At 40.5% G+C, this 15781-nt stretch overlaps 1 protein-coding gene across 1 annotated transcript in view; it reads right to left on the bottom strand.

Moving 5' to 3' along the window:
• Positions 1-15781, bottom strand: part of LOC131855411 (fibrillin-1-like) — a gene marked incomplete at its 5' end in the record, with an annotated part of 65056 nt that overhangs the window by 11940 nt on the left and 37335 nt on the right. Inside the window, 13 exons of the mRNA XM_059206684.1 lie at positions 725-882; positions 1710-1829; positions 3339-3540; positions 4024-4193; positions 5617-5847; positions 6273-6597; positions 6999-7260; positions 8016-8119; positions 8688-8804; positions 10833-10979; positions 11766-11882; positions 12752-12891; positions 14995-15151. Of these exons, the coding sequence (XP_059062667.1) occupies positions 725-882; positions 1710-1829; positions 3339-3540; positions 4024-4193; positions 5617-5847; positions 6273-6597; positions 6999-7260; positions 8016-8119; positions 8688-8804; positions 10833-10979; positions 11766-11882; positions 12752-12891; positions 14995-15151 (2250 nt within the window). The remainder of the gene's footprint in view (positions 1-724; positions 883-1709; positions 1830-3338; positions 3541-4023; positions 4194-5616; positions 5848-6272; positions 6598-6998; positions 7261-8015; positions 8120-8687; positions 8805-10832; positions 10980-11765; positions 11883-12751; positions 12892-14994; positions 15152-15781) is intronic.

Genomic DNA, 15781 nt, shown 5'->3' with positions numbered 1-15781 from the left:
CCTTTACAGCTTCACTGGACGATAGGGGGCGAGTGTAAATGACACTCCAAACCCGCGGAAGGACTTATGGAGCGGCTGAAGGCCAACTCCCGATGATTGAACTCCGATGACTTTAGTCTAAGCGCACCCCTAAGGGGCTCTAACTTCGACTCGGGCCGTCGTAATTTCGATCCCCGTTTGAATTGGACGGGCGATCGATCAGAGGGGCAAACGGAGGCGGCGGTATGGAGCGCCTAGCTGATTGCGCGGTATGGTGTGGTTGAGGTTGTCGTCTTCCTTGGTGAGGACGGTGTCGTGTGTATAAAGCGTGGTAGAGACGCAACGGGTGGACCCATAAGAAGGTTAGCTGCCGTTAGAAAAATTGCACGCAACAGTTGCATTGCTAATGTGATGCGCCGTGCAAGAGTTCTGAGAAGTATAGTTTACAAGGACTTGATGGAGATATTCAGCGGATACATATACAGCAGCAATTTGTTCTCGTTCTGATCAGTTGCACGTTGCATATAAACTGTCACTTAGCAATATGATTACTTATTTTAGATGTGTAGACTTTTTCTTCTAAAATCAATGTGCCTAATAGGACTACAAGTGTTACGTGTGAAAGTAAGTGAAAGCACGACCTTCGGTTGCGACAGCTGCGTTGCAAATGAGTTACACGTGCCGTGCGATAAGAGTTCGGAGAAGTACAGTTTAGAAGGAGTCCAGGTGTTACTAGGAGGTGTACCTTCAGAGCAGCAGCACTCTGGGCGCGCGAGCTCGAGGGGCCGCGCGTGGTGGCAGCGGCCGGCCTCCCAGCGGTCGTAGCAGAGCTCCTTGCGCTCGTCCACGCACACCGCCAGCGTGCGGTCGAACCGCCACCCGTCTGGGCAGTCGCACACGTACCTGCCGAACACCACTGCGTCACTATCGCCTTTAGACTACTCTACACCGTCGTCTACTCTGTGCTACTAATTTTTATTTATTCATTTATAACTCTTTATTGCACCTTTGAAAAAATACAAAACAAAACAATATTCATAGTATGTACGTTCAAAAGGCGGTCTTATCACCTAATCGATCTCTTTCAGACAACACAACCTTTGGATAGAGGAGAAAAGACTGATGGATAATCGATGGATCCAACGATTTAGCACACTATTTTACTTATGATATCGCGGATTTGATTCCTCGATGTACCGTGCGAAGAATCAAATCCACGACCTTTCATGTATTCATGAGTATGATTATTATTATAGTTAAACAGTTAATTTATCATAACTAAAATTAGAGATTCTTACAATAATATCACAAATACAAAATCCAGGTCGTTAAAATTTATTTCAAGCGCCTATATATTAACCAACCATGAAATCTGATAACAGCAAATATTATTGGAAAAAATAAAGAACTTTTTATATATGCCAATTATATTCGAGTTCAGAGCAAAATCTAGTGATCATTTAATTATTTACACGAATTACTAGCTAACCCGCTGAACTTCATCTGCATCACACTTTGTTGACACTTATCATTATACTTCCACACAATTTACATAATATCTTTCTAAATTACAGCCTATATGTTATTCTAATATATAAGCTAAATACTGTAAAGTTTCATCAGAATACGTTCAGCATTTTTTGCGTGAAAGAGTAATAACATCAACTAAACTTTTGGCAAAAAAACAACTTTTGGTATTTATTAGTAAGATTATTTCACTAAAAACTCACCCTCCATTAAAGTTTCGGCATTCACCACCGGCGCATGCGTACGGCAGTTCTTTGCACTCGTCTCGGTCGACGCACCGTCTGCCTACCAGTCGATATCCGGTACCACACGAACATTCATATCTACATGATCAAAACATATTTATATGTACATTATATGAAATGAAATTGTGAAAGATGTGTGTGAGAAAGAAAATAAGACATATGAACACATCCCCCTATGGTGATGAAGGTTGGGGCCTCGAGGACCCCTTTGCCGCGGAAAGTAGGTTTAAGCCAAAGGGATATATGACAACATTTACAATATTGAAAATTTAGGCTAATTTAAGAAGTAGTATCATATTAATTGATCATTTGGATGATGCTTATGGATTAGATTAGTAAGAATAACAATTGAAACTTTTAGACATTTTCTAGCGGCACAAAAGTAAACTACAATGTTTTCTGCTAGTTACAATAATATAGGTTAGTAATATCACAGATAAGATAATATTACATGTAATATGAACTGATGACCCCATTACTAGCAATGCTTCATAACACTGCGAGGTTTCTCTTAGAAACCATCGTGATAAATTCCTGGTGAACTCTAACTTGACCTTACTGTATATTCAACTTTAGCAACTACTCGCTAGCGCAAAACGGTAGCGCAGGCGGGTGCAAAATTTCACTATCATCCATAAAAAAGTATGGGTGTTATTTAATTTTAAAACTGTAATAACAATTCCGTGTAGTGTTGCGGAAGACAAAGTCAATGGAGAGAGCTGGAGGAGGCCTATGTCAAAACTCCTCCGAAATGGCTAGACCGATTTTGATAAAATTTACTATGTATATTCAGTAGGTCTAAGAATAGGTTTATAACTAATTTTTATATCTCTAAGTGTCAATGGTGTCTCACCCCAAAAATTTATTTGTTCATTTTTTCGACAATTTTATTTTAATTTTTTTTATTATGTGGCATTAAAAAATACACATGATCCTAAATTTTCATCCTTCTATCACTAAGGTTTTATTTACAGTTAGGACTATTATAATAACAAGAAAGCGTGTCTGACCCGCCGTTGGTGTTGGTGCAGGCGTAGTGTCTAATAGTAGTACTACAATTACAGTCACTACAATATTGGGTAATATTAGGTATCGTGTATGTCTGATCCGCCGTTGGTGTTGGTGCAGGCGTAGTGTCTAATAGTAGTACTAAATTACAGTCACTACAATATTGGGTAATATTAAGTATCGTGTATGTCTGACCCGCCGTTGGTGTTGGTGCAGGCGTAGTGTATAATAGTAGTACTACAATACAGTCACTACAATATTGGGTAATATTAGGTATCGTGTATGTCTGACCCGCCGTTGGTGTTGGTGCAGGCGTAGTGTCTAATAGTAGTACTACAATACAGTCACTACAATATTGGGTAATATTAGGTATCGTGTATGTCTGATCCGCCGTTGGTGTTGGTGCAGGCGTAGTGTCTAATAGTAGTACTACAATACAGTCACTACAATATTGGGTAATATTAGGTATCGTGTATGTCTGATCCGCCGTTGGTGTTGGTGCAGGCGTAGTGTCTAATAGTAGTACTACAATACAGTCAGTACAATATTGGGTAATATTAGGTATCGAGTATGTCTGACCCGCCGTTGGTGTTGGTGCAGGCGGGGTCCCCGTCGCGGCCGCAGCTGTGCGCGTGCTCGGTGCACTCGTCGACGTCGCGGCAGTGGCGCCGGTCGGGCGTCAGCACGTACCCGGCCGCGCACTCGCACCGGAACGAGCCCGCGGTGTTGCGGCAGCGCCCGTTGCGGCACACCATGCCGCCCTCGCGGCACTCGTTCACGTCTGCGCAACGAACACCACCGCCGCGTTACACCTACTGCCTGCACTTACACGACTACGTGCAAATCTCATGTGCCACATTACACGTACTGCCTACCTTTACACATACGTTCTTTCAAGTATACTTTTTTATCGAACTATATTAATGCTGTTGGCCTTTACAGCTTCACCGAGCAATAAAGGGCAAGTGCAAATGGCACTCAAAATCCGCGGAAGGACTTATGAACCGACTGAAGGATAACTCTTACCTGACGAACACGACTATAGTCTGTGAATGCCGCTAGGGGTTCGAACCTCAACTCGGGCCGTCGTAATTTTGATCCTCGTTTGAATTAGATGGGGGACTGATCGAAGATATTTCTTATTATTTCAAGAAGACGTACAAATGCAGGTGATGTGATCTAATATCGCTATTCATTCAATTTATTCATTGGCCAATTTGTTATACCTATATCTGATATACTTTAATTAGTTGTATGGACTCACCAACGCAGTCATTATTGGCGCCGGGCTTGAACCCTTCGTCGCAGTGGCAGGTGTAGGAGCCGGGCAGGTTCTCGCAGGTCCCGTTGCGGCACATGGGCCGCGGCCGCGCGCACTCGTCAACGTCGCGGCACTCGTTGTCCCGCAGCGTGTACCCCGGCTTACATTCACATCTGGGTACAAAAACATCTCATATTTACTGGCCCGGCTAAAAAGTGTTTAAACTCGGGATTTGATCCATCGGTATATGTCCCACACACCTTTAAGATAATAACACAGAAACTCGTACTAATTGCAAGAAGTTGCTATTGATATTTTAAAAGATCTTCTAAGGCTTATTTATATATCGAATTGACTTTCATACGAAAATAAATATATATAAAAAGAATGAGAAAGAAGGTGCGTATGTCATCGGCTTGCGTATTCTCACGTACTGCGAGCTTTTTTTTTAAATAACAACTGGCAGTAATCTGACTATGGAGCAAAGATGTAATTAAAGTTATTGACAATTTATAGATCTTAGACTTGTCTTTGGGAAATAAATTCTTTGGATTTTTTTTTAAAAGTTAGTGAAATAGCATAATACATACGTGCAATCATACGAAAGAGTGAACACAAAGAATAGTAAAATGCTATTACTCACGATCTCTTCTTGTGATGAGTCTGCGATCCGATTGAGTGGTCAAATCAAAAAATAAAAAATTGTGACTGTTCAAAAGTGCTTATATTAAGTGTATTAAGTTTATTTGCGCGCCAATAAAGATTATTTGCTCGCCGTGGTCGCAGAGGCGGTCGGCGCACTCGTCGCGGTCCTCGCAGGCGTCGCGCGCGGGCGTGAGCCGGTAGCCGGCCGGGCAGCGGCACTCGTACGAGCCGGGCACGTTGGCGCACTGCGCCCGCCCGAGCACGTGTCGTGTACCTGTAGGAGCCGACGGTGTTGCGGCAGTCGCCGTGGTCGCAGAGGCGGTCGGCGCACTCGTCGCGGTCCTCGCAGGCGTCGCGCGCGGGCGTGAGCCGGTAGCCGGCCGGGCAGCGGCACTCGTACGAGCCGGGCACGTTGGCGCACTGCGCCCGCCCGAGCACGTGTCGTGTACCTGGAGGAGCCGACGGTGGAGCGGCAGTCGCCGGGGTCGCAGAGGCGGTCGGCGCACTCGTCGCGGTCCTCGCAGGCGTCGCGCGCGGCGTGAGCCGGTAGCCGGCCGGGCAGCGGCATTTATGTACGCAAAATTGGGCAAAAGTTAAAGCATATATCTAATTTAGCACGATTCGTGTATTTAGGAGCACGACGGTGTTGCGGCAGTTTTTTATGGTCGCAGAGGCGGTCGGCAACGCGTCGCGGTCCTCGCAGGCGTCGCGCGCGGGCGTGATGCCGGTAGCCGTTTTTCCGGATATAAACGGATATAAATTGGCGCACTGCGCCAGTGTAACAACTGTCGTTTACCTGTAGGATGTCAAAAATAATGCCGTATATTCAAATTAAAACGGTCGGCGCACTCGTCGCGTTTTCCACATCGCGCGCGGGCGTTATTCAGGTACGGCCGGGCAATCTTACCCATGGTCACGTTGGCGCAGTGCGCCCGCCCGAGCAGCGTGTACCTGTAGGAGCCGACGGTGTTGCGGCAGTCGCCGTGGTCGCAGAGGCGGTCGGCGCACTCGTCGCGGTCCTCGCAGGCGTCGCGCGCGGGCGTGAGCCGGTAGCCGGCCGGGCAGCGGCACTCGTACGAGCCGGGCACGTTGGCGCACTGCGCCTGCCCGCGGCACCGCGCCAGGCCCGTCGCGCACTCGTCCACGTCGCGGCACTTGTGCGACGAGTTGTCGTGCACGTATCTGTGCACACCGCTCTTTACAATGCACTGCCGATGCGACGCAACGCATACTGTGCAGTTTGGTTACACTGCATTTATGTATGCAAAATTGTAATTGAAAAGTTAAAGAATATATCTAATTTATTGGTGATTGGTAAAATGTATTTAATGAGCACGCATGGTGAGGTTGGTGAACCGTTTTTTATAATGAAGGCAGAATGGCAACGCATGGCTGGTTACCATTGGAGTCAGATGTTAACGTGATGCCGCTTCGTTTTTCAGGGATATAAACGGATATAAATTACTACTTTTTCACAGTGTATCAACTCGTTTACTATTGTTAAATATCAAGAATAATGTGTAGATTCAAATTAAAACGAACTGACAAGAACTTAACTGGATTTCTTTTTCCTTTACATTTCAGTAAAATATTCAGACGAATCTTACCCATGGTCACAGTCGCACCGGAAAGCAGTGGGCGTGTTGTGGCATACGCCGGGCTTGCAGAGTTGCGGCATCACGCTGCACTCGTCGATCTCCTGGGAGTGGTTGGTGATGGGGTGGATGTAGAGGCCGGGGAAATCCCCGCAGAGGGCGGAGCGCTCGGGCGTGCCGGGCTCGGGGCAGGCCTCGCAGGGCGCGCCCCACGCCTTCCCCACCGAGCAGCAGCACGTGCGCTTTATCTGCGGCTTGCCCTCAGCGCTTGAGCACCGCTCGTTATCCGGATCCCAGTTCAAGTAGCATTGCCGCAGTCGTACGTCCACGCACTCCTCTGAAATGGTTGTTTTTTTCATGAAATATTAGATATTACTACGAAAAAGTAAAGAAATAATGATATATCATAAGTATATTATAAAGAACTACAGGAATAAATATGTAGATAAAAAAATTATACAAACGACATATAAGCGGCTAAAATGCCCTATATGAATTAATGATTATTGATTTTATTTTATTTGATAACTATTAACCTGGACAATTCACACCCGCCAGCTAGTCCCAAACTGAACAACTGTTTTTCTTCTTAATACATTCACAAACTTAGGTACAAAAGTTAATGTGCGAGAATCGAACCCGTGTTTATCAAAAGCGAAGTTGCTGTATTACTACACCATCAAGAATCTATCGAAGCAATTATACTATTTATGTATATTACAAAAATATGAGACTGACTTCCGCTAGGCATGGCGACGTATCCCTCCGGGCACAGGCAGACGTAAGAGCCTTGCATGTTGCGGCAGAGGCCGGGCCCGCACACGTCGGGCTGCTCGCACTCGTCCACGTCCTCGCAGCGGTGGTCGTCGTCGGCGAGCCGCCACCCGTCCGCGCACGTGCACACGAACGACCCGAACGTGTTCGTGCACGTGCCGTGCGAGCACAGCGACGGGTGCGTCGCGCACTCGTCGATGTCCGCCAGCGTCACCACGTACGACGGCTGTATTTAAATATTATATATATATATATATATTATTTATCTTAAATAAAATCAATATATACGTCATAATAAGCCACTGACAGGCTTTCACTAATAACAATAGACTAATTCTTAAAAAATGTACATCACTACGTATAAAGGCGTTATAAAATTAACAGAGAATATGAAATTAATTAACAAGAGTACAGTAACAAATAGTAAATTTATAGAAATATATACATATACATGATTTTCAATAATAATTAATTGTTATTTAAAGAAGGGCTCACGTAGTTGGTGTCTTGTTGACATTGTAGACAAATCCGATATCTATACATATAAATAAAATTGGAGTGTCTGTTTGTAATATTTTACTACATGCATATGAATATGAACACGGTTTAGAGATTAGCCGGAACAGACAAACAGACAAACATTGTAAAAAATGTTATATTGGTGTATGTCCCGTATTTATATATATTGCATGTAATAAAAACGGTTATTTCAATATTACAGATACTTCAATTTTATTTCTATGTATAGATTATTATAGTACGGTGTTCCGTACAATATTTGTAAAGAATATCATAAGATAACACGGACATTACGTCATATTTCAAAATCAAAGAAGCATAAATAAAAAAATTCAAATTAAAAAAAAAAAATTTAATTTGAATTTATTTGTGGTTTAAACCATCTCTATAGTCTATACATAACGGTTGCCATTTTGATGTTACATTAGGGTATGGTTGGTTTGAGATTCCAAAAACACTAACCGGTTCAAGAATGGGCTGGTATCCACGACCACCCGGGCACAGTTGTGTGTACGCTTCTGAGTCTGGTTCCGGGCAAAGATCGCAGTAGTTACCCCACGCGGCACCTGCAGCAATATCCGTATATAATATAAACACTGCGACATATGTACTTAAATATGTATTTTTTTATACATACATATCCATACTAATATTATATTACGAATGTGTATCTATATGCGTGTTGTCTCTACACAACTAAACGTCTGAACGGTTCTTCATGTAGGATTAGCAATAGTTTGTAAGAACGGATATATAATCTTTTGGGGGTGAAAAGGGGTGAAATCTGTAACACCTGGTAATATATATATTAACGGGCAGACAGACAAATAGGTATAATATTTAACAATAATGCTCTTGGACAATTCACACAGCGCCCCCTAGTCCCAAGCTAAGCAGAGCTTGTGTTATGAATACTAGACAACTGATATACCAAAATTTTTTTTTTTGTAGATGCGTAGATAGAAAATACCCTAATTTCGACAAACAATCATACTCATAAATACAAATGCTTGTACCGTGCAAGGAATCAAACTCGCAGCTATCGGAAGTAAGGCATTGTGCTAACCCGCAAGACCATGACGTCATCAATAATGGAGCCGTTACTAAAGAATTGCTATAATTAATTTGACGTACCGACAGAACAGCAGCAAGCCGCCATCGTGCCATCTTCAGATATTTCGTCCTCTTCTTCACAATGTTCTGTCCCTGATCTCAACTCCACTTTAGCATAACAACGGGCTTTCCTTGAATCTGTAAGTAGAAATAATAGAATAAAAATAGAAATAATTATTCAAATTAAATCAATACAAGCACTTTTAAATAGTCATATTTATTTATTTATTCTACCACTCATTCGGAACAGATTCATCCCAAGAAGAATAAGCAAGATAACTTAGATTTCTTTTATACGTATAATTAGTAAAAATGTTTTTTACTAATTATACGTATAAAATAAATCTTCAAACGTGAAAGTTTAAAACAGATTTCTTTTATATAAACAATTACACAGTAAGAGGCATGCGATAATCAACATAGAATCCGCTACTTATTTTTAGTGCAATCAGATAATATTGTCAGCGCTATGAATTTTAAGTTATTCTACAAAAACATTATCGTTAACCAACTCTTCAATTTTATAATAGGCTTTGTTCAAATTCAAATGTTTTTCAAATTCAATTCAAAATTCAAACTATCTTTATTCATGTAGGTCTATTACAGACTCTTATGATATGTCAAATCTACCGTCAGTTCGGAATGATATCGAGACGAGAAGAACTGACAAGAAACTCAGCTCGTATTTTTTTCAAATAATAGTGGAACATGTTTATAATAATATACAGTCATTAAAATTCAAATTTGGGAGAATAGAGTGACCACCAGCATATTCTATCGCAAAGAACAAAAAATTTAATCTGTGTTCACAACCTTGTTCAGGTTGTGAACAGATTAAATTTTTTGACCAGTCCCCATTATTTGGTTTCACAGCTAATGGTAGAGGAATTTAACAAATCTATTAAGTCAATTAATTAAGGAATATGTGATAAACACACAGTGATCGTTTCTATTGGCGATTGTAACTTAAACAAATAGGTTAATGTTACAAATGAAGTCTTTTATAGGATATTTAAATCTTTTTCCAGGCAGATTTAGAACAGACTCTGGCAATCTGGTAGAAGGATATTTACTTAACTTATTAAAATCCATTTTGTTTTAGAAGAATGTGTTCAATGTATATTGGGTTGTTTGGGCTATTGCGAGATGCATAGACCTTTAGCACTGTCCTACCTAACCTACATACATCTATTGTATGCGCCCTTTTCAAAGTTCGCTACCTATACCCGTCAGGGACAAGAATTGAAGGACATTAGGCGATGGTTTTTATCTCCTCAGGATAGAGTGTATACTTTCCAAAGGAGATATTACACCACATAGGATATGTAGTGGCGTTTTCAAGGTATATAATTACGATGAATATTTTTTCCAAAATTCGTTCTATTTGTATTCAGAGACCATGCGTCTCCCTTCACCCAAGTGCGATGTCATTATTTTCAATCGAAATTTTACCGTAAATTTACGTTCCGTTCTCTCTCACTCTATTGTTACAGTAAAAAAAAATACCTCTATATGTATTTTTTTTTTAATTTCATTATAATTTCAGAGTTGCATTTTATGCAAATTCTTATATCTTGGATTTATTAACACGAATGAGCTAAAGATATGTCTTATTTTTGGTGAAAACCTACTTTTTTGGTTATTAATAAACGATTAATGATGACTAGTGGTCGCCCTGTGGTCGAAATTGAAACATAATTAATCTAAATACATATAACTCAGTACGTACGTATTTTAACGTACGTACGAATTTATCAGAATCCTATTTACGCAAACGTCTTCATCATAGTAGCTCCAATCTTGAATTTCAGTTCAATCAGTCGAAAATCTAAGAAGATTTATACAAACTTTCATCCCCTATTTTATCCCCTTGGGGTAGAATTAATCAAAATCCTATCTTAGCGGATGCTACGTCATACCATCTACCTGCATGCCAAATTTCATCCCGATCCGTCCAGTGGTTTGGGCTGTGCGTTAATAGATCACTATGTCAGTCACCTTTGAGTTATATATATTTAGATTTAAAAACATAATAACATTTTGTATTCCTTCTCTATATAAACTATAAGTGTGCGAAAATCGCACTCTCATGCTTCATGACTATGTGTATAGCCGGTCTGGTACCATGAGGCGGGACGTTTCCTATAAAGTAATGTGTAAACTGACCGTAGCAGGCTGTTCCCCCGGAGACGAGGTCGTGGTTGGGCGGGCAGCGGCACACGTAGGAGCCCTGCGTGTTGAGGCAGTCCCCGTACTGGCACGACTGCGGCGACTTGCACTCGTCCACGTCCGTGCAGTTAAATCCGGGCATCACTGCAATCGCACACGTAACGAAATCATAAACGGCACGTGTCACAAGATTTTTTAACTATTTCAACAACCTGTATATAATACTTTCTTTTTATATTTAACACTACACCCTGTAGAACTATTATATTACCATTATCGAAAAAAAAAAATAGTTTTCACAAATTTGATCGTTCACGTCGATCTGTCTGTACAATAAATACCTTATTAATATTATAAACCTAAAAAAATTGTGGATATGGATGAATGTTTGTTACTCTTTCACACAAAAACTACTGAACGGATTTTGATGAAAATTTACAGTCAGCTTATAAATTCGAATAACATACAGTCTATACATTTCACGCAGGTGAAACCATGGGTACAGCTAGTGTAAATAAAAATGGATTTCTAGACAATGTCTACTGACTACCTACTTATATTACAGTTGTCACAAGTTTTGTTTTTGCACGCCGATCTGTTTGTATATTAAATATATTAAATAAACAAATAGGATTTCTAGGCATTACACCACATATTATCATTGTTCTATATTATCATCCAATAAAAAAAAGTTAACATAATTAGTGTGTTTTTTATTGGGTTGTTTGGGCTATTGTCAGATGTTTGTAGCACCTGTAGCACTGCGACCTGCATAGATCTATTGTGCTCGCCCTTTTCAAAGTTCGCTGCCTAGACCCGTCAGGGACAAGAATTGAAGGATATTCTTACGAGCGATGGTTTTTATCTCCTCGGGAAAGAGTGTAAACTTTCCAAAGTTGTTTATACTCATATAGTTGTGTGCATACTCACAGTCATCGATGCTGTCAGACTGGTATCCCTTGTCACAGAGGCACTTGAACATGCCATACGTGTTCACACATTTGCCAAACACGCACACATTGTCGAAGGTAGCACACTCGTCCATATCTGTAAAATATTAGTTAATACATATAAATAAAATTGGAGTGTCTGTTTGTAATATTGAAATAACCGTTTTTACTACATACATATGAATATAAATACGGTACATACACCAAAATAACATTTTTTACAATTTTTGTCTGTCTGTTTGTTCCGGCTAATCTCTGAAATGGCTGCACCGATTTTGACGGGACTTTTTTTTGGCAGGTAGCTGATGTAATAAGGAATAACTGAGGCTACTTTTATTTTAGATATATAATATTAAATTCCACGCGGACGAAGTCGCGGGCACAGCTAGTACATAATAAGAAAGTATAATAATCTTAGTATTGATTTCTTTATCATATAATTTAAGATCTACCACTGCTACTACTAAGGACTGTGTTCAGATGAATTGTTCAACATGATGCCCACCTTCAAAGGCTACCTTTTACCATCGCACGGCTCGCCATCGACAGGGAATTCATCCCCACACGCTGCAACCTAAGTCACGGATAGTGCGGTTCAGAAAAGCTTCCTCCCGCGTACACTTAAATTGTGAATTGAACTACCTGCCAAGGAATCTTGAGAGATAACAGCAAGAAAGGTATATTAAAGTTTCTTCACTAAGTCATCATCATCATCATCATCGCAGCCCGGAAGACGTCCACTGCTGGACATAGGCCTCCCCCAAAGATCTCCACGATGATCGGTCCTGCGCAGCTCGCATCCAATGCCTTCCAGTGATCTTGACCAGTTCGTCGGTCCACCTTGCTGGAGGCCTTCCCACGCTGCGTCCGGTCCGTGGTCGCCACTCGAGGACTTTACTGCCCCAACGGCCATCTGTCCTACGAGCTATGTGCCTTCACTAAGTACAAGTGACTATGGTAACTTACCAAGACAGGAGCGACCGTCCTCGGACTTCGTGAAGCCCACATCACAGTCGCACTCATAGCCACCGGGTGTGTTGGTGCAGTGTCCGTTCTCACACAACGTGGGGTCGTTGGCGCACTCGTCGATGTCCACACACGAATATCTGTTTAAATATCACAATTTGTATATTACCATCCCACTGTTTGGCATAAGTCTTCCCATAAGTGGGTATTCGTAGGATTGTTATCACCACAATCTATCGTAAAAGAGGGGAGTGACACTGCCGCCTATTTGTTTAAGTTACAATCGCCAATAGAAACGATCACTGTGTGTTTATCACATATTCCTTAATTAATTGACTTAATAGATTTGTTAAATTCCTCTACCATTAGCATCTGTGAAACCTAATAATGGGGACTGGTCTGTTCAGGTTGTGAACACGGATTAAATTTTTTGTTCTTTGCGATAGCATATGCTGGTGGTCACTCTATTCTCCCAAATTTGAATTTTAATGACTGTATATTATTATAAACATGTTCCACTATTATTTGAAAAAAATACGAGCTGAGTTTCTTGTCAGTTCTTCTCATCTATCATTCATCGATATCATTCCGAACTCACGGTAGATTTGACATATCATAAGAGTCTGTAATAGACCTACATGAATAAAGATATTTTGAATTTTGAATTTTGAAATCAGGGTTTAAATGTGACCACTTGCTGCTGGAATTTCTGCGAAGATGCTGCTGAAATTCTGGAAGCGTCACAGATTTCTTTATTAGTGATCAAATTCCGACCTATATTTGATGTAAACCCTTACTGCGACACGTGTTTCCCTTTGAACGAGGTATCATCAGCAAATAAATAGAGATCGGATATAATTTGGAAATCTAATGCACAATCTTAGGTGATTAGACTATGACTGAACTGATGTAGTAGAATCAAAACGGTCGGAATTTGATCGCTATTAGAGAAGCTCATAACGCTTCCAGTAGCGGTAGTCAAATTTCCGCTCTGTTGTTACAACAAGCTAATAAAGAAACAAAATAATAGAAATCTAAGTAAGGAAATGGACTTCCGCAAAATAGCATCTAATTCAATAAAATACATCAGATATTTCTTGTAGAATTCCTATGTTATATATAGGTAGAGATAATGATGATAAGTACATATGGAGTCGACAATTTACAGGACAGATGAAGTGATATAACAGAGTTCTGAATTAAAAATGAACAGTGATTATTCGCTACTTATGAAAAACGGTGACTTATTCGTAGACAAACAGAGTCTACAGATAAGAATTTTTACTTAATAAAAATGTCACACTTTTAAAACTCGGACGAAACGTGGTCTAAATGGTCGTGGTTTAAACCATTCCTGAAGTCAATACTTGGAAGAAAGGAGCCTAACATTATTACGAATCGTGAGGACGCGCTTAGTCCCGGCAGCGGCACTACAGTTAAATCGTTCATTATCTGTATGAAGAAATCACACTCATGTCTGTTAGGTTCCGTTTTACCAAAAATATGAAAAGATCAAAAATAATATTACTGAAATAAAAATGTATAAACTAAAAGTTTTGTTTAATAAATTTATTTCTACCTTTATCTATGTCTTCGGTTATAACGATTTCATTAATATATTATATTTGTTAATGTACAATATTACATAGAAATAATCATCTTATTAAATTACAAATAGGAGATATACGGTGAAAAGGAACAGCAGTGCGGCAGGATATTTTTATTTACTATCGATTCGAATGGCTAGCTATTTCGTATTTAAATGGTGAAAAAATAAATCCAATAACGTCTTTTATATATTTTTATTATCATAAAATTAGCCAAATATTTTTAGTTAATATATTTTTAATTTAGTTAAAATATTTTTCGAAAAACAACAACTTACAATACAATTTTTAAAATCGAGTTTGACTTTTTCATTTAGACCACTGTTAAACTATCTGACTATTATTATGGACCACAATTCTACCATAGACCGTCCATCACGATTTAGACATAAAAAATTCATTTTGTAATAAGGAATACATTGGTGAATGGTTTATTACTCGTCGTAAACCAGGTTTATCTTTTCACGCTGTAGCCATCGGCCGACAGAGTCTACAGATACAGACTTTAAAAAAAAATGGTCACAATTTCATCCTTCTTTATATCTAGGAAACAAGAAATAAAAATTGAGGTGAAGAGGTCCGGCAGATGGGAAATGAAAAATGAGTGCAGTGGTTAAAAGAAGGAGAATTACTGACCCGTCACCCTTGTAGCCGGTGTCGCAGAGGCAGAGGAAGGAGCCGTCGGTGTTGCGGCAGGTGGCGCGCGGGTGGCAGCCGCCGTTGTTGGTGACGCACTCGTCCACGTCCTCGCACTCGCTACCGTCGCCGCGCCACCCGTCCCGGCAGCGGCAAACTGGAACCCTGATGATTCTTGCAGTCATTTTACACAAAAGCCCATACGATATCTGACATGGTAAGAGCCGATGTCGAAAATATTACATCTTAGATGTCGATAAAAACAATATGTTACATGGTAAGACCATGAGAATAATCTACAATCCCATTTAGATATAGCTCTCACATGTGGAGCAAACTAAAAACACTACTACGAGCCCTGCACGCGTACTCAATCAGACATTGTTTTTTTACCAAAGAGTTATTTCTTAGTTAGGTTAAGTTTTATTTAATTTGGCAAATCTGCAGTTGCGCGTCCTGTTGTACAATCACCTGGTTCCTACTTCCCATATGTTTTTGCAGTAATCGATTGAACCCCTAGCTTAAGTTCGTATTTTAATAACCCGCTCTTAGAGACTTATAAATCCAATTAAGAGTTTTCGCCGCCGGAGGTGATGCCGGGGTAAAGTTCACCCGGAGGCCTAAACCTTAACCCTCACGGGTGACCAATGTCAGCCACAATACTCTCACAAAGTACAACCATACTTCCACACGTATGTGAGGCAAAAACTTTGTACCTTATATGTATTTACAAAAAAAATTGTAAATAATTCTATCAATCGTTTAGTACCCATAACAAGCTCCACTT

Source organism: Achroia grisella, unplaced genomic scaffold (assembly GCF_030625045.1).
Source record: "Achroia grisella isolate CSIRO2021 unplaced genomic scaffold, CSIRO_AGI_Agris_v1 utg1387, whole genome shotgun sequence".
NCBI classification, from domain to species: domain Eukaryota; kingdom Metazoa; phylum Arthropoda; class Insecta; order Lepidoptera; family Pyralidae; genus Achroia; species Achroia grisella.
Note: the sequence above shows the minus strand (reverse complement) of the source record. Positions and strands in the feature narration are given on the sequence as shown.